This window comes from Rhinatrema bivittatum, chromosome 5 (genome assembly GCF_901001135.1).
Source record: "Rhinatrema bivittatum chromosome 5, aRhiBiv1.1, whole genome shotgun sequence".
NCBI classification, from domain to species: domain Eukaryota; kingdom Metazoa; phylum Chordata; class Amphibia; order Gymnophiona; family Rhinatrematidae; genus Rhinatrema; species Rhinatrema bivittatum.
In genome coordinates, this window is record NC_042619.1 from 207,718,788 (window position 1) to 207,739,067 (window position 20,280).

At 41.5% G+C, this 20,280-nt stretch overlaps 1 protein-coding gene across 1 annotated transcript in view; it reads right to left on the minus strand.

The window, feature by feature from the left end:
* Positions 1-20,280, minus strand: part of DMD (dystrophin) — a 3,148,630-nt gene that overhangs the window by 1,770,524 nt on the left and 1,357,826 nt on the right. The window contains exon 20 of the mRNA XM_029603105.1: positions 2,239-2,480. Coding sequence (XP_029458965.1) covers positions 2,239-2,480 — 242 coding nt within the window. The remainder of the gene's footprint in view (positions 1-2,238; positions 2,481-20,280) is intronic.

The following is a 20,280-nucleotide window of genomic DNA, read 5'->3' on the forward strand; positions in this document are numbered from 1 at the left end:
GAAAACACATTATTAGCCATGCAGAGATGGGAAAGCCACTGGTTATGAGCAAGAAGGATTGGATCTATTCTTTGGCATTCTTCCAGGTATTTGTGACCCAGAATGGCCACTGTCAGAAATTGGACGCTAGACTTGATGTACTTTTAGTTTGACCCAGTATGGTATTTCTTATATTACAATATCCTTCTTATATTAGTCACACTTTAGATTAGATTTGGAAGTATACACTGTAGGTTTACTGTAATACTTTAAAAATACAAAAATGTTTGAACTTTTGAAATATTTGTGCAACTTTGAATGGATTTTGAACTTGCTAGTAAATTTGAGCAGATTTTTCAGTTTTTCTGTCAATATCATTGAAAATTTGCTTCAGATCTCTGGAAAAATGAAGCTGAATTCATTATATATTTTGGAATTTTGTGGATTCACATTGAACTTTCCCTAGATACTCTGAGAAAGATCTGTCAGATTTTCTCAGCAGATCTCGGGAAAAGCTGAGTTTCTGCCATTGCCCCCTCTAAAATAACCCAACTCAAACCAGACTGAGATGTGCTTGATTTAAGGTAAACTTTAAAAGCCCGGTGCGTGCATTAATTAGGGGATGTGCGAATAAATTGGGCTCGCGCACGCCAAGTGGATTTTAAAAGCTGCTCAGCTATGCATGTATCTTCCACAGTGCACACATCTCCAAAATTTTCAAAAAAGAGCGTTTTGGGGCATGAAACAGAGCCATTTCATGAGAAAGGGTGTTTCGGGGCATGCCCAGAACCCCTGCCACGTAAGTTTACGTCTGCTATGGAGGAGGTGAAAGTTCTAAAATTAAAAAAACTAGCCATATCTGTGGAGTTTAAGACTAACAGGAGGGAGTGAAGGCTATTACACTAGAGGGTTTGAAGGACCTATCTCTTAACTGGGTGAACTGGTGGACGAACTGGTAAATTGAGAATGGCATGAGCGTGCACGCCTTTTAAAATCACCTTACTTAAATGGCAGAAGCGGAATTTCTGCACATATGCATGTGCTCACTTAAAATTTGGTGTACATGGGTGCGTGTCTAGGCTATTTTATAACATATGTGCATATACACATGTATGTTATAAAATGGTCACCTCCCTGGGCCAATGTATACATACAAATGTGCGCCTGTGCAACATTTTGAAAGTTACTGTCCTTGTGTATGACCAAGTTGTTCACTCACCTCTAGTTTCCTGACTGAGACACTCTGGATCATATTTGATTTGGAGTTTTCAAAAAATGCTCATTGCTTACATTAGCTTCTTAAATTTCAGAAGGATTTTCAGTCATATGCATTTGCTTACATGGGCCATTTGGGGTGTGAACCAGAGATATGCGTGTAAATACTTGTGTGCCCTGGTGTGCACCGAAATGTCTTGCCGCATAACTTTACTTCTGCTATGTATGACGTGAAAGTTAAAAAAATAAAAGGATCGAGCCATTTCTGAGGGGTTTAAAGAGTCAGGGGTAACTTGGGGGAGTGTAGGCTATAAAACCAGAGGGGGGGGGGGGGCGACTGGAGGACCTAGCTGTTAACTGGAATTGGTGAACGAACTGGTAAACTGGGAATTGTGTAGTCATGTACACCTTTTTAAAATCCGTGATTTACGTGGTAGAAGCGGAATTTGCGCATACATGCATGCACCCACTTAAAATTTGGCACATGTGCATGCAGCCAGGCTATTTTATAAAATGCGTGCATATTATAAAATGGCCGTGGGCCGCAATATGCACGGAAATGTGTGCCCGCGGGCCGGTTTGAAAGTTGCCATCTTACATTGGCTCCCAAGCAGGCGTACATGAGTGTGCGTGTGCCGCTAAATTCCAAAATGGGGTTTTGCATGTAAGTCTGCTTTGGAAATAAGGGTTGAAGAGTACACATAGACTACTTCATATCTATGCAGGTTGTTACAAAATTGGGCTCTTTCAGTTGAAAATTCACCTAAATTTAGTCTGCAATTCATTCACCTAGATGTAGGGGACTAAGTTAATCAGTGCTACATGATCAACATTTTTTCTCTGCCCCTGATGCCATCAATTTTATAAGGCTCCTAAATTTAGGTGCCTAATGAAGCTAGTTCCCTAAATTTAGGCAGTCAGCTCTAATCAATTTTCAAAAGATGCAGATTTAGGTGCCCAGTTGCCTAAGTTAGTAGCCTGAACCTTTTGTGCAAAAAGTGCAATCCTTCCTCAGCCCATCTGCAGAGCCTCCTCTATAATTACCTTGCACTTTTCTAGCTGTGCTTTTAAGGCCTCCTCCTGTGTTGCTGGTGCGGCCTGTGCTCTCAGCCAGTTCTCAGCAGAAAGTGTCGCCTGTTCTAGCTGCTGGAGCTTGGAGTAAAAGGCAATGATTTCCCTTTGGTGCTGCAGCCACGCCAGCCTCTCCCTCAGCAGCTGGCAGAACTCAATCCAGCGGCTGTTCAGCTGGTCGGAGGCTTGTTTGATGCTGTCCGCATTCAGGCCCTCTGGAAAGAATAATTAGTAAAAGAAAAACAAAATATTATTTTTCCTCTAGAGACAGACCTAAGGAGAGCAGTAGTCCTGATTTCCATAGCTACACAATAATGAGGTATTCATGGGACACAAAGTCAGAAAAGTCCGTTCCTAAAAGTGCAGGCCTAATCAGCAGCCTTCTGCTGCTGATGCCAGGAGGATGCACAGCAATGCCACAGCTTGAAAAATAATCAAACTACTATGAGGTTGCACGAGACAACTTTAGGAGGCTGCAAGACCAAGAGTTTCTCAAAACTTCGGTACAGTGGCAGGATATGCAATAAAAATGTTTAAAAATCTAATAAAAAAAATATTCTGTTAGTACATCGTAAAAATGATTACGTTTTTGCAAGTAAAGGAGAGAGATTTTCCTTTTCACTGCAGAACCTTCATTTCGTGTGCAGTGCTGTATTTCTTGGAGTACAGATAGTTCAACGTCAGGTGTAAAGTGGTTCTTTTAATATTTGTATTTCATGGAGTTGTTTACAGGGCTCCATTCAGGGCCTGTAACTGACGCTGGTCTCATTCCTTGTATTTACAGCTTTGTGGCAGAAAATGGATTCAGAGTAAGTGTGCAAGATGTTATTATTAAACAGTCACACACCTATAAGAGGAAGGAGTGTGATGCATCCCAATTATGTGTTTGAAGGACTTGTCTAATGCATGCATTCACTAGTGGGGTAATAATATGACTCCATGTTAGGTCAGTCAGTAATTCATTTTCTCTGCAAATTGGTTTTGTAGAGATTCCTCCAACACAAATATCATAACGCCAGCTTGGTGTGGTACTTTAGTGAATTCATTGAATTCACAGACTGGCTGGCTTTTTCAATCGTCTGTGAAGGAACAGTTCCAAAGGCCTTTACCACAATGCAGATAGGGCCATATCTATTTACACACACACACACACACACACCTCCATGCTTCTACTCTGGTCACTTCAGCAAAGAAATAAATATCCAGTTTGCTTGGCAAGATTTCCCCCCTGTGAAAGCAGGCTCTCCGCTTGCTTCACACTATCGTAGTGTTCTATCCTTGTCCACGACTGATGTTAAACTAACAGGGCTGTGCGTTTCCATTTCCTTTTGGTTCCCTCTCATGTGAAGCGGTGCTTCATCCATTTTTTCCCAGCCTCCTGGAACCTCTCCTCTTTTCAGTGAGAAGTTGAACAGCACTGTGTGAGGGGTACAGCAGCACTTCTTGGAGCATCTTCAGTACATTTTTGCCTTTTATGTTCATTTCAAGGGTTTCTTAATTACGGTATTGGTGATATATCAGTCTGTAACCCTCTTTCAGGACACATAAAATGAGAGTGTCTGATGCTGGTTGGGAGGAAAGCAGCCGTTTCCGTGGGTTGAGAAAACAGACCCATGGTCGCGCAGATGGTATAGTGGACCTGGCACAGAGGCAAGGGTTGTACTGATTAAACTGGATAGGAAACTAAACACCAAGTTATTTATTTCTCCTCTGTGACCCTTCTGACTGCACCCCAACTTCTTCCATAGACTGACAGATGCCTCTCATAAAATCCACACCTTGGAATATAGGAGGTTCTCACTCAAAAGGCATCTTAAAAAAATAATTTTATTTTCTAGGGTTTACAGCAGTCAGAAATGAGCAATATTAAAATTCCGTGAATTAATCAGGATTCAGAGGTTCACAGCACTGATTAGCAACAACAGCACCAACAACAAAACACTTTCCTTCAAACCTTCATTTCAACGGCACAACACAAAAAATATTTCCCATTCTTCCCTTTTCAAATGAGATTTAATGTTCATCTTTACTCACAGAATTTGTCTCAGTCATAGTCTCTATGATTGCAATTTACTCCCTTCCCATAGGATTTCCACAAGGCTGTTTTGGTCCATATCCCTCCTGGGTTGCTGCTTGTATGACCCAAGATCCCAGTATCGATTCACTGGCTTCCCGTTGTCTTGGTCTTGCTGGACTGACTAGACCAGCAGCTTTCTTAGGGGCTGTGGAGCTCTCAACTCCAAATCAATCTCAAGTTGCAGAAAGATTCCCCACCACCAACCCAATTTCCACACTAAACATCACCTTACATTAAGCCCATAGAAACTCTCTCTCTCCCCCCCACACACACACAAAGGATATCCCTCAACACTCTCTCTTAAAGGAATATACTAAGGTTTATTTATTTATTTAAAAACTTTTCTATACCGTCGTTTAGTGATATACCATCACAACGGTTTACAAATAGGCACATAAATAAATTCGAAACAGATTGTAATTTAACCAGTAGCTGCCGAAATTGTTCAGATACATGATTCAAATACTCTATGCTATATCTAATGTGTATTGAAATTCCATTTATGGATTCTCCATATATGCGATATACTGTAATTCTTTAACTTAATATATAAGTGTGATAAAAATAAAAATAAAGAACGCATATATGATCTCTGGTGACTTTTTGCCTGTGTGTATAAGTCCTTTTCTCTGCCACAGTGACTCATCACCATAACCCACAAGTAGAGGCCATGTGACATCCCTTAAGATTTATCTCAAGATACATTTCTAGTGACCAGGACCCCCATCATAATTTTACCAATGATTTCCCTGGCTCTGGAATCCAAGAAAATCCAACTCAGACATATAGTCAAGCATTGGGAACACCTTCCCTGCCCATGCGTACCCCAGATTCCCTGGATAAAGATTTACTTTCCAATCCCAACATAAATTCAGACCAGCTCATGAAATATTGAATGAATAAGCACATTGAACCCAGGAGAAATGGAGCATTACCTGAAGTGAATCCATTAATTTTATTACCTTGTATACTGCACATTAAGCTGCATAGTAAATTGGGTTAGACTGATTTTTAATTGTACCTTATATGCAAGTATATTAGCATTGCTACTTAAATGAAGCCTACCTGTCAAGTGTGTTTATCATTGAGCCCTTGAATTCATGGCAGAATAATGCATTGCTATCTGAGCTTATGCTACTTAACGCAGAACGACATCTGTGAGGGCAACTTAAAATGCAGAGTAATGATAGCATTTTTTTTCCTTATTATGCAAACACTTTGCTTTAAGTGTTTTAGCACTGCACAGTGATCTGGTGTTCATTTTTTTTGGAGTACCGGTCATAGTGTTGACATTCAGTATTCATGTAAGTAACACGTACATTTCTAGTCTGCTCTGTCACTCAAGAATCCCCACTAATAAAGGCAATGGTTTTTTTTTATGCAAATGTTCTAAGAATCCTGCAGGAATGAAAGATGATCTCATGGTGTGTGCTAAAAAGAATCAGCTCTCTTAATGATACAGCAGTGCTACTGCTTTCTCTTGGCATGATCCTTCCCATTTTTTTTTTTAACGCAGATGAACATCATCAAAATACAATACCGCACTTAAACATTTATTGCCAAAAGTTGTTTGATCTGCTTAATTTGGAAGCAGGCTTCTCGTCCTTAACTTGTCTTTTAACCGAAAATAGCCTGGATCACAAGGCAAGCTATAATTTATGAATAGCTTGGACAACGTGACTCTTTCCTAGACCAGTGCGTAAAATTACAAAATCATGCACCTCCATCAGATTAAATTATTTTAGCCAAGGTGGACAGATTCTGTTAATTATCTTCTTCCCTAGTGAGCAGAGAAGAATATAATTTATCAGTCAAATGTGCAAAGGCCATTTTATAACTTTTAACCTGTTAAGTTCTCCAAGCTCAAAATCTTTTGCCTTGTCTATCTTCCAAAATGATGAAATAATGTGAGGCAGAGAATGCTATTTCACTGGGAGATGCCATGATGCCCTAACTGACAGCTCCAGCACCATTTCCGAGCCTGCCTGGCTTTATTACATGGCATTTCCTGGCCCTTTCAGGGTAATAACTCCAAATTAATTTCTTTTGCAAATATCATGACAGGAGTGAATCTCACTTATTAGCCAGGGAAGAGTCACTTCTGTGTGGTTAGAATACACAGAGGTAGTTAGTCGATGTTTCTTTGTCTTCCAGGCTACTGATATAATAGGATCATCTCTGTGCATTTTGCAAATCAGGCAGATAATCTTCCAAACTTGTTATAGCAACATAGGGATTATGAAGAACTTCTGCAGGAACACCCATAAAGGTCAGAAACCACAATACTAAATGAAACAAACAGTTTTGATAAACACAATTTATACATTTAAATACTAACTTTAATTTATCTAATGCATTCATAATATCACATTATATATTTCATTTCAAAAATGATTTTCTTAAAAATATTATAGCAAAATTCAATTGAGATAAAAAATTCACTAAATTCATTAATTTTTCACACTATCCCAATACATAAAAACATACAAAATCCCTAACATTCACACCACACATCCACCTCATTTATTCAATAAATTATACTTCCAATAATTAAACAGAACAATAATCTTCCAATATGTTACTAATAACAGCATGGGAGCAATGGTTACAGGAGATTCTCAGTACTATTACTATTAGAAAGACTTTGGCAGTTATTAAATAGTTCCAAACTGGCTAATACTTAACTTATGGAGTACAACAATCATATTTCCAAAACCAGGAAGACTGTGCACTAAAACCAACAAGCTTGTACCATAAACACTAGAGGACAATTTTACATGCTCCAATGATTCAAATAGTGGCTATAGATCACTATGCCTCAACGTTCAATATTTTGACCATCCTAATGTTATTCGAATCTCTTCACAATTTACTTTTCAAAAATAGTCTGTAGTCACCTTCATAAGAACATAAGAAATTATCATGCTGGGTCAGACCAAGGGTCCATCAAGTCCAGCATCCTGTTTCCAACAGAGGCCAAACCAGGCAAGTACCCAAACACCAAAACGATCCCATGCTACTGATGAAATTAATGGCAGTGGCTATTACCTAAGTAAACTTGATTAATAGCAGTTAATGGACTTCTCCTCCAAGAACTTATCCAAACCTTTTTTAAACCTATCTACACTAACTGCACTAACCACATCCTCTGGAAACAAATTCCAGAGCTTTATTGTGCGTTGAGTGAAAAAGAATTTTCTCCGATTAGTCTTAAATGTGCTACTTGCAAACTTCATGGAATGCCCCCTGGTCCTTTTATTATCCGAAAGTGTAAATAACCGATTCACATCTACTCATTCAAGATCTCTCATGATCTTAAAGACCTCTATCATATCCCTCCTCAGCCATCTCTTCTCCAAGTTGAACAGCCCTAACCTCTTCAGCCTTTCCTCATAGGGGAGCTGTTCTATTCCCTTTATCATTTTGTTTGCCCTTCTCTGTACCTTCTCCATCACAACTATATCTTTTTTGAGATGTGGCAACCAGAATTGTATACAGTATTCAAAGTGCGGTCTCACCATGGAGCGATACAGAGACATTATGACATTTTCTGTTTTATTAACCATTCCCTTCCTAATATTTCCTAACATTCTGTTTGCTTTTTTGAATGCTGCAGCACACTGAGCCGACAATTTTAAAGTATTATCCACTATGATGCCTAGATCTTATTCCTGGGTGGTAGCTCCTAATATGGAACCTAACATCGTGTAACTACAGCAAGGGTTATTTTTTCCTATATGCAACACCTTGCACTTGTCCACATTAAATTTCATCTGCCATTTGTATGCCCAATCTTCCAGTCTTGCAAGGTCCTCCTGTAATATATCACAATCCACTTGTGTTTTAGCTACTCTGAATAATTTTGTATCGTCCGCAAATTTGACAACCTTCCATCAGCAATTGCGATCATACTACTGCCATCTGCAGTTGTACTCCTCTGATGTAACCATATATCCCCTTCAATATTCCTCCATTGTAACCAAGTGTCCGCTTGAATATTCCTCCGATATAACATAAATGTCCCGACGCTGCAGCGTTTCGGCATTTCTATGTGCCTGCATCAGGGGAATATCTTTAACGAACGTCTCTTCAATATGGCCTCCCAAGCCTAAGCCATATACATAAATTCAATACATGGCTCAAAACTTGGTGTAAGGAATAGGGATGTGCAATCATTTTTCTCGAATTAGGCAATGCCAACGATATTGCCTAATTTGGAATGGTTCGGGAGAAACGAAAAAAGATAGTGTGCAATAACCCGAAAATTGGGGCACCTGAAAACAAAACCCGAACCGTGGGAAAAATGAAATTCCCCTGGGGAGGTCTTGAAACGAAGCTAGACACAAAATTTTTACCTGGAGCACATCTCTAAGGAACAAAGTTTTGAATATATTGGAGATTGTGGAAATTTATGGAACAGAAAAGGACTCTGTCAAAGATGGCTTACATCTGTCTGTGGCAGGAAAAAGGATACTAAAAGATAAATTTAAATTGTATGATACATAAGGCATTTAAACTAAACGATGGGGGTGGCAGAGGGACATTGGAATGTCACTCCCCAAAAAGAAAAAGAAAAACAAATACAGAAATAAAAGAAATGTGTGAAGAGGATAACAAAAGTCAGCAGAATAAGGAAAAAAACAAGTCCAAGATAAACAGTAAACTGAATGAGAGACACTGGAAAGCTATGACCACAAATGCTCATAGTCTGGGCAATAAAATCCCAGATCTGCAAGCCCTAGTGGTAGAGGTGGACTTGGACATAGTTACTATTACAGAGATCTGGGTTACTGAGTCTCATGATTGGGATACGGCCATTCCAGGCTACAACTTCTTACGGAAGGACAGAGAGGACAGAAAAGTGGGAGGAGTAGCTCTTAATGTCAAAAACAATATCCAAGCAACTGAACTGCAAGGAACAGGGGTTAGAAAAGTAGCATTATAGGCCATCCTAAAAAAAAAGAGGATGGCACATCTATTTTTACTGGAGTGGTTTATAGGCCTCCAACTCAAATGAAAGAACTAGACAGAGAGCTGGTAGAAGACATCCAAAAGGTTGGAAAAAAGGGAGAAGTGTTGATGTTGGAGATTTTAATCTGCTAGATGTAGACTGGAGGATCCCTTCTGCGGAATCTAACAGAAGTAGAGAGTTAGTGGATGCCCTGCAAGGGGCTCTGTTCAAACAAATGGCTAAGGAACCCACGAGGGAGGGAGTTATTCTCGACTTAGTGCTCACAAACGGGGATATTGTCTTAAATGTCCGGGTGGGTGACCACCTCAGCACCAGTGATCATCAAACGGTATAGTTTGATATTGCAAATAGGATACGGAGAAGTCACAAGAAGACCCGAGTTTTGAACTGGAGGTGGAATTTGAAGACTGGGAGAAAATGGAAGTAGTGGAGCAACTGTGGACCAAACTAAAAGAAGCAATTTCAAAGGCAACTAATCTATATGTTAGAAAAGAAAACAAAACAGGGAGAAATAAGAAACCTAGCTGGTTCTCAAAGGAAGTGGCTAAAATAATAAAAATAAAAAGAACAGCATTCAAGAAATATAAAGGATCCCAAAAACAGGAACACAGGGAAGAATATCTGGTGAAATTGAGGGAGACGAAGAAAGTAATTAGGAAAGTAAAAAGTCAGGCGGAAGAAAGGATTGCCAGAAAGGTTAAGAGAGGTGACAAAACATTTTTCAGATACATCAGAGAAAGGAGAAAGGTCTGAAGTGGTATAGTGAAACTGAAAGATGAGAAGGATCAATGTGTGGAAGGAGATTAAGAAAAGATGGAGATATTAAATAAATACTTCAGTACGGTGTTCACTAAGGAAGACCCTGGAGAAGGACCATCGCTAGTTAACAAGGCTGTGGATGGGGGTGAAGTAGACAAAGCCCCGTTTATGGAAAAGAATATATGGGAAAAGCTAGGAAAACTTAGTGGACAAATCAATCGGGCCTGATGAGATTCATCCTAGATTACTGAGGGAGCTCTGAGATGTGCTGGTGAGTCCGCTGAGTGACCTGTTCAATAGATCCTTGGAAACGGGAGTGTTGCTGAGTGACTGAAGAAGATCCGTGGTGGTCCAGCTTCATAAGAGTGGGAGCAGAGAGGAGGCTGGAATTACAGGCCGATTAGCCTCACCTCTTGGTAGGAAAACCGATGGAGACTCTCTGCTGAAGGAAAGGATAGTGAACTACTTACAATCGGTTGGTTACTCGATCCGAGATAGCATGGATTCACCATGGGAAGGTCCTGTCAGATGAATCTGATTGATTTCTTTGATTGGGTGACTAGAAAATTGGATCAGGGAGGAGTAAATAAATCGATGTGATTTACTTGGATTTTAGTAAAGCCTTTGATATAGTCCAGTATAGAAGACTCATGAACAAAATGAGAAGCTTGGGAGTGGGCGCCAAGGTGGTGGCATGGATTACTAACTGGTTGATGGATAGAAGACTGTGTGATGGTAAATAGAACCTACTCTGAAGAAAGAACGGTGTTAAGTGGAGTGCTGCAGGGATCGGTGTTGGGACCGGTTCTGTTCAATGTCTTTGTGAACGACATTGCAGAAGGGATAGAAGGTTAAGATTGTCTATTTGCAGATGATACTAAGATCTGCAACAGAGTGGACATGCCAGAAGGAGTGGAGAGAATGAGATGAGATTTAAGGAAGCTTGAAAAGTGGTCGAAGATATGGCAACTGGGATTTAATGCCAAGAAGTGCAGAGTCATGCATCTGGGGTGCAGTAATCCGAAAGAACTGAATGCGATTGGGGGTGAAGGGCTACTGTGCACAGAGCAGGAGAGAGACGTTGGGGTGATAGTGTTTAGCAATCAGAAGATGGCATAGCAATGTGACAAGGCAATAGATAAAGCCAGAAGAATGCTGGGATGCATAGAAAGAAGCATATCTAGTAAGAAAAAGGAAGTGATAATCCCCTTGCACAGGTCCTTGGTGAGGCCTCACCTGGAGTACTGTTTTCCGTTCAGGAGACCATATCTCAAAAGGGTGAGAGACAGAATAGAGGTAATCCAGAGAAGAGCAATCAAAATGGTGGGAGGTCTCCATCAAATGACTTATGAGGAGAGGTTGAAGGACCTAAATATATATACACTGGGGGAGAGGAGGAGCACGGGAGATATGATACAGACCTTCAGATACTTGAAAGGTTTTAATGATGTACGATCAACAACAATCATTTCTGTAGGAAGGAAATCAGTAGAACTAGGGGCCACGAGATGAAACTCCAGGGAGGATGACTCAGAATCAATGTCAGGAAATATTTCTTCACGGAGAGGGTGGTGGATGCCTGGAATGCTCTTCTGGAAGAGATGGTGAAGACAAAAATGGTCAAAGATTTCAAAAGGGCATGGGATAAACACTGTGGATCCCTAAAGGCTAGAAGAGGGGAATGAAGTAAGAGGCACTGGTGTGGCAGTTACTATCCTTAACCAATAAGCCTTCATACTGTTGATGCAACTCCATCATTGAACTGTACAGTCTGTGATAACAAATAAGCATGGGGCTAACTTGCTTGATCCGGCAGTAACTACACAAAACTAATAAGCCTGATACTACATTTCTGATGCAACTCCAACATTGCTCTCTGCTTCAACGGCAGGGGGTGGAGAGAAAATGGACTCAAAAGTAACCAACAAAAGCCCTGACCTTGGCAGTCTGGGAAACTGATAAGTATAGGAAACCGATAAGTATGGGAGCTTGCTGGGCAGACTGGATGGGCCATTTGGTCCTTTTCTGCCATCATTTCTATATTTCTATGTTTCTGTTTTTAACAAAATAATTTTTGAAATGAGCTACATGATGTGATATTATGAATACATTAGATATGTTAAAGTTCATATTTAAATGTATAGATTGTGTTTATTAAAGCTGTTTGTTTCGTATAGTATTGTGGTTTTCTGACTTTTGGGGTAGTTTTTGTTTTGCTAGTGAGACGTCCATAAAGGTAACAGCTTCCTTTTGGGTCTGTGGGATGAGGTTGACACAGAGCTTTAACAGTATCCTTGGGGACTTGACTCCATGAATTGGAATGAGTTCATCAATACATCTGTCAAGGTAGAGCATTCGCATCTATATTGGCTTGCCCTGGTTGTAACTGGACTGAAATCATAAGTTGTCCATATTCAAAACGTATTTAGATGGATAACTTTTGAATAAATGTGGCATATTCAGCCACTTATCTGGCTAAATTCTAAGTAGTTATCTGGTTATAATTTAGCCGGATACAAAAGTGTCGTTCCAGGAGCGTTCCAGGCAGGGGCTGAGTTATCCAGCTAATCTAGCTGAATATCGGGTGTATCTGGCTAGGTCAGCTGGATAAATTTAGACCTGCTTTAAAGGAGGACTAATGTTATCTGGCCCTGATGGCCAGATAACTTTCTACTTATTCCGATATCTTTAAAGATATCCGGATCAGTAGCGCTGTCAGTGTCAGCTTGAAAAAAATATATATATTCAAGGGCCCATGGCTCTCAGTCGTCTCTGTAAATTGCCCTGCCTCTCCCCCAGCAAACATGAAACCTCACAAACCTGGGCTGTCTCCCCCCCACCACACACACACACACACTTTCCTGTTTTGTTTTTAAATTGCGAGTCACAATCCCCCGATGCCCCCCCCCGAACTGTGAAAGCCCCCTCCCACAGTTTAAAACAAAGTTAGTGCCCTACCCAGATGGCCAAAATGATCCCTGCCAGGAGAGAGGGTCTCACTCACCCTCTCCTGGTGGCTCCAGTGCTAAAGAATAAACCGCTTAGTTTATGAATACAAAACCAACAAGATTAAAAGCCCTGTCTAAAAACTCAACAGTCTCTTTGGCAAACTATTTATTAGTAGAAATTCAGTTTGAGTAAAAAAAAATTAAAATGAGACATTTCTAATTGGTGCACTTTTTTCTTTCTTTTTGGACAACTAACATTTAGGTGTCTCTGGGGAAACCCACGACTCGTGGTTTTCCAGTGCTTGGAGACTTGAACTGTGGTATCTCCTGGTTCATAAGTTTACTGAGGTGCAAGCAGTTCAATCCTGACTTTCTTTCCGGGGAACATGCACCTCATCAGCTGCTAAACTCTCTGGCTCCCACATCATACTTGCATCTGTCTTGCAGTCGATGGAAATCCATGGATAGTGTGAGTTGAGTAGTTTATTTCAGACTTTTATTGTTGCAGGATCTAATGCCCTTTCTTGGTCAGCAGTTGTGCACCCCTCCTCCTCTGCCTCTCGGAAGCTCTCACCGCTCTCTCTGGGTAAGCTTGCAACACGCACTCTTGATTGGATGAGAATCCTTGCAAGGTTGTCTTATCTGCTGCTGGGTTAGATCCGCACAGGCTGCAGCAGGCTGATGGGATCCAACTAGAAAATGGTCCAAATGGGGATTAACCTTAGATGTGCTTGATAAAATCACATGTAACCTGGGTTGGGAATACTTCAGTCTTCACGGGGCTCATCACAAAAAAACAATATACACGGGGCTGTCTTCTCCAATCACTCAGCCTGTTACAGCCCCAGTTCTCTAGGATTCTCCATGGTGGGGGGTGGGATTAGGATAACCTACTTGGGCCCTGGGCATTACATTTTTTGGAACCTTTTTAAAATCAATAATAAAGCTGGTGTCAGTTATGGTGTCCAAAACATTACTTTTCTGATGAGTTAGTTCAGGCATGGACTGTGGCACATAACAAGTCTCTCTTTTCTCAACTTTCTAAAATCAATTCACAAGGTAAATTCTGTAAATCTGTGATTCCGTAGGCCCTTTATTTGTTTCTCGGGGGTCCCTTCTTTATCCTTGAATTCGATGGTAAGCCTTAAGATATGGGGCTCTCTTCTCCCTATCTATGTCCCCAAACAAATACCTGAGACCCAAATGCTTAATATTGATTCCTTAAACTTCTGCTCTGCGACTCTTGTTGTACTGATTACTCCTCATCTCTGTATACAGGAAGGGCATTTCCTGTGGTCCTACACCAGGTGGCCCTCTCTCCTTCTCAAGCACTGGATGCTAGAAAGGTGTCTGCTCTCTCTTCCACCACCTGGGAATTTGCCTGTTGAGTGTCCCTTGGACTGAGGAACACCAGGCTCTCTTCCTCCTCCTCCTCCTCTCAAGATGGTGAAGCAGGAAACATGGATAAAAAAGTCCTCCCAGAACATAAATCCTTGCTGGAAACTTAACTTCAAAAATCATTAGAGACATTTTACAACTTCAGAGTGTGATACTTTGCAAAAACGTCAAAGCAAAGGTTTCAGGCATTCACACAGGAAAAATGAAGAGAATTAAGGAAATATTCAGAAGCTAAATTAAAAATTCACACATACACTAGTGATCATGAGCTTATATAAAAACAGGCAGCAATCATTGCAGCAGCCTCACATGGGAGTGCTGATACACAGTTGATACAACCTAACCACTAAGCCAAATTCTGACTAATAGGGATCCCAGTGGCCAATTCTCTTCTGCTTTTGAATCCAAAGAGGCTGAACAGACACACACTATAGCCATACAGAAACTGGGGTGGGGCCTACAGAAGAGACAGTCCCTGCTCCATGGAGCTTACAATCTAGTTAAGACAAACACACATGATAAACAAGAGTCTGTGGGACGTGTAATTATTGCACTTAGGATTTAAAAGCAGATTCAAAAAGGTGAGTTTTTGAACTAGGCAAACATGGACAGAGAGGGAGCAATATGCACGGACTCAGGAAGTCTATTTTAGGCATACGGCACAGCAAGGTAGAAAATGTAGTGCCTAGAGTAGAAAAGCTCAGATGAGGGTGACTTGCTCGATGGACGGAGACAAGAGAAGACCAGTGATGAGGAGCTGCAGAGTGAATGTATTCTGTGGCTTCCTTCTCCATGTGTGCTGATAGTTTCTCTCTCATTCTATTGTTGGAATGCTTGCCCACATTTAAGGATGCAGACCAAGTGTAGTCATTTATTTTATATTTCAGCACTTTTTGTGTATTGAGGTCTATGGATGCTGTTAAGTATGCATAGAAGCTTATGATAAATACTTTGTGCGTGTAGCATGTTTCTATAAGACCCATACCTTTTTCAGCATACACTGGTTCTTATAGATTAGCTGGTTGGCATGGAGACCAGTCTATGATTCCAAAGTTGAATGAGAGTACAAGAACTGTATGCTGATTGATGGCTTGTATTTATTCTGTGCTGTTAAAGCACTTTTCAGTATCAGTCTAGTAGCACTTTGTAAATAATCAACAGTAGTAGCGGCAGAAGTAGTTTCAGTCTCCAGTAATATTATTTGCTGATCTTTTCTTTCAGTGAGTTGTGCTGGATTGTTGCACCTTTATCTACTCCTAGATATTTACCTACACACTCCTGCTCAAATTCCTTTATAATACAGATTTCAGTCAGAAGGATGTTTTAGTTTTGATAAGTTTTCCTTTAAGGAAGGTCACTTTAGATTTGTCCAGGACCAATGCCATTCTGGTGTCATCTGAGAAGCTCTTCACTACTCGAAGTAGTCTGACTAAGCGATGATCATGGGAGTAAAGGTTCAAATCATCTACAAATGGTACGTGCAATATTATGACCCGGATTTTCAAAAGCCTATGCGTGTAGGTGGGTTTAGGCGCACCGGGCCTATTTTAAAAAGGCCCGGCCACACGAGTAAGTCCCAGGGCTTCGGAAAAGGGGTGGGGGCGGGGTGATCCGGTGGTCGGAGCGGGGTCAGAGGCTCCTGGTACAGCAGCTATTTGCCTTTGTGCTGGGGGATCGCATGCCGGCAGGATGCTGGCGCGTGCAACCTGAGCCTGCCCCGAGGCAGACACAAAAGGTAAGACAAAGATTGTGGGTTTCTAAGTTAGGGCTAGGATGCAGGTAGGTTAGGGGAAGGGGAAGGGAGGTTAGCGTAGAGGGTTAGGAAGTTCCGATTTCGGAGCGGCCTGGGAGGAAACAGGGGAAGGCCGCAGGCATCAGCGCGTGCAATTTGCACTAATGTGCACCCCTTGCGCGCGCCGACCCCCGATTTTATAACATGCGCGCACCTGTGCGTGCATGTTATAAAATCGAGCGTCCATGTGCGCGCGCCGAGTAGAGCATGCACTTCTTAAAATCCACCCCTATCTGCTCATCATTAGTGTCTCTTGGACTACGACCAAGTCCATAGCTCAAGGAGTTAATAAGGGTACTCAGTGAATTCAGTGTCTGACAAAATAAGGGTGGTGACTTCTCGGTATTGGAGAAAAGAGGAAACAGACCCTGACAAAATTGGGCAAGCCTGATATTCCACTCATGGACCCTTGGGCCGAGGTGGGGTTGATACAACTTGCAGGGGGCGAGCCACGCAGGTCCCCTCCATCGGGAGGTGGAACGAGAGGAGGCAGAGGCCCAACTGGAGCTTTGGCTTTACCAGCCCACATTCCCCTCTGGTTGAGCTTTTGGGTGCCGGGGCTGGCAGCTCTTGGGTAGAACCTCTGCTGATGATGATAGGGATATATGAGGCTTGTATGATGGCAGGCAGAGGTTTGTGGCAGGTGGAGGTCAAGGTTATCCAGGAGTCAAGGAATCTAGCAGTGGTCAATGGCAGACAGTGATCAAGAGTATCCAGGAGTCAAGCTGTGGTCAGTGGCAGCTGGTAATCAAGAATATTCAAGAGTCAAGCTGAGGTCAGTACCAGCAGGGCAGGAAAGCACAGAGAAAAACAGGTGGGCAAGCAAGGGAGGCAGAGACGTGCTGAGGAACTGAAGCCTGAAGCTGGAGAACTGAAGAACAAAGACAAAGATCACTGGAACTGAAGACAAGGAATGCTGGAACAACAGACACCACTGGAAAGTAGGGAGACCTGTTGCCGAGTGAAAGGAAGTGGAGGTCTGGAAGGCCTTTTATAGGCCTAGATGCATGATGTCATCAGAGCACGCCGCGGGACTTTTCCTGCCGCGGGATCTTTAAATTGGGCAACATTGGCCACGCGCGCCTAGGAAAGGCACAGCGGCATGGAGTTGGCGGTGTCCTGCCATGAGGCAAGCTGGCATGCATCGCCGCGAAGGACAGCGGGGCCTGGCAAGGAGTCGGTGGCGTCCTGCCACTAGGCCAGCTGCAACCAGGGCCCAGCCTGAGAGGTGAGGGCGGCAGCCTACGAACCACCAAAAGCGATACCTCAGCAGTGATTTTTAAAATCATTTAAAATTATTTTAATAAATGGACCAGGTAAAAGCACTTACATTTAAGGAACTTAAACTGATAAAAAGACCAGTGACCCATGTCCACATATTTCAACAGAAACTGCCAAAACATTCTAGAGCAAAATTCTGCTGGCCCCAAAAGATTTTTGGAAAATTTTAGACTGCCTTTTCAATTAGTGCTCAAGGAGGCTTACACCATTATGAGTATTCAGGTGCAATAGGTCCCTGCCCTAGAGAGCTTATCATCTGAGAGTGTATCTGAGGCAATGAGAGATAAAATGATTTGCCCATAGTTGCAAGATGTGTCAGTGGTGGATGAGGTATTTGAACACTGGTTTCCACATTCTTAGTCCATTGCTGCAGGCAAACTGTGCTAGACATAATTTTAAAAAGTGGAACAGATAATTTATCGGGATAAGTAGAGCTGGTTAAGTTAGCCTGAATATTCAGCAGGTTGAACAAAGCTATCTGAGTAAGCCGACCCAGATAAATTTTAAACCTAACTAGCTAGATCTAAATATTGGCAGAAAAATACAGCTCCTGAATGCATCTCAGTACCTGATGCCCTGCACCCAACCCCCAAACCCCTCCAAACTCCGGCACCCCTCAGAGTCTCCAAAATGAGAATTAATGTTTCAGCCTTCTGCCCCTCCCCTCCCCAAATTTAAAATTTTCGTAATAGCCGTGGCATCAGAAGCCTCTTCTCTTCCCCCCATACCAGCTAAGCTCCATCTTACTCTCCCATCCCACCTGTATCACCCCCTCCCTCAAACTTTTACTGGAAGCAAGGAACTTGACTATTCCTTCCATCTTCCAGAACATATAGCATTCTACTATCTCAGCTCTACCGTGGAACAGCTCTGAAATGCCACTACTTCATCCATCTAAATTTCAGCTGGATAATGACTTATTCAGAGAAACAAAGAAACATGACGGCAGAAAAAGACCATGTGGCCCATCCAGTCTGCCCATCCGTCCATTTCATTTAGCATCACTTCCTTAGAGATTTCCTGTATTTATCCCATGCTTTTTTGAATTCAGATACTGTGTTTGTCTCCGCCACTTCCACTGGGAGGCTGTTCCGTGCATTCTCCACCCTCTCTGTAAAAAAATATTTCCTAAGATTACTCCTGAGTCTACCCTCTTTCATCCTCATCTCATGACCCCTCATTCTAGAGCCTCCTTTCCATTGAAAAAGGCGCACCTCCTGTGCATGGAAACCTTTGAGATATTTGATTGTCTCTATCCTATCTCCCCTATCTTGCCTTTCCTCCAGGGTACACATGTATATATCTTTAAGCCTATCCCCACTTGCTTTAGATTATAGACCACTGACCACTGATTAGTAGCAGCCTTCTGGACCTGTTTATGTCCTTTTGAAGGTGCGGTCTCCAGGACTGTACACAGTATTCCAAATGAGGTCTCACCAGGGACTTATACAGGGGCAATATCATCTCCCTTTTTCTTCTGACCGTTCCTCTCCCTATGCAGCCAAGCTAAAATTTAGACAGATAAATGCCAGGGATATGCAAAAGTAGGCATTTATCCAGATAACACAAAAGTTATCCAGATAAATAACTTCAAAAGTTGACCTCATTATGTTCACAGAATAGATATAACTTTCAAACTAAATGTGTTCGTCAACAATTCCTCATCAGGTCTACCTTTCTGAAATTTTTATAAAGAGGAAAATGGGAAACATATATCATAAGAACATAAGATATGCCATACTGGGTCAGACCAAGAGTACATCAAGCCTAGTATCCTGTTTCCAACAGTGGCCAATCCAAGTCACAAGTACCTGGCAAGTCCCCGAACATTAAATAAATCTCAAGCTACTATTGCTTATTAATTAATAGCAGTTTATGGATTTTTCTTCTAGGAACTTATCCAAACCTTTTTTAAATCCAGTTACACTAACTGCCGTAACCACATCGTCTGGCGATGAATTCCAGAGCTTAACTATGAGCTGAGTGAAAAAGAATTTACTTCGATTTGTTTTAAATAAGCTACTTGCTAACTTCACGGAGTGCCCCATAGTCCTTCTATTATCTGAAAGAGTAAATAACTAATTTACATTATTTTGTTCAAGTCCTTTTATGATTTTTATAGACCTCTATCATATCTCCCCTCAGTCGTCTTCTCTTCTTCTGGACCGTGTATTTTGCATGTGTATTGAGCATCCAGAAAATGTTTTTTAACTTTTTTTTTTACTAAATACTGCTTTATTTGGTTCCTCCAACTTATATTGTCCAATGAGATGCTTTAAAGGAGGCAAGTTCCTCAGATACTGCCAAAGAAATGCATCCTTTAAGAATCCAGTCCTCTAACCTCTAACATGCCTGAGCAGCAGTTTATTTTAAGCTTCCCCTGTGTTACCATGCAGGAATACCTGTGATGTAATAAGAGGATGGCGTGTGATGGATATCTGATCTTCATTCAACCTAAATGACCAGGAAGTTCAGAGACAGCTGCGACACAGATAAATGACCTCTGTTTGAAGCTTTATTTTAGGCCCTATTATAACTCCTGTATTGGACAGGTTTGGTCTATAGTACTCTATCCAAGTATGAAAACATAAGGTATTTTTAGTATCAACAAAGTCTTGATATTGTAGCAATCAATGAATATTAACATTTCTTGCAAATTTAAATGTAATGTGTGTACCTACAGGCAATCCAAGATGACATACTTTGTTAACTGCATCCCTTGACAGTGGAATATGCATATCCCACAAATTTCACATAAAAACAAGAAATACAGGCATTTATTGTGCAA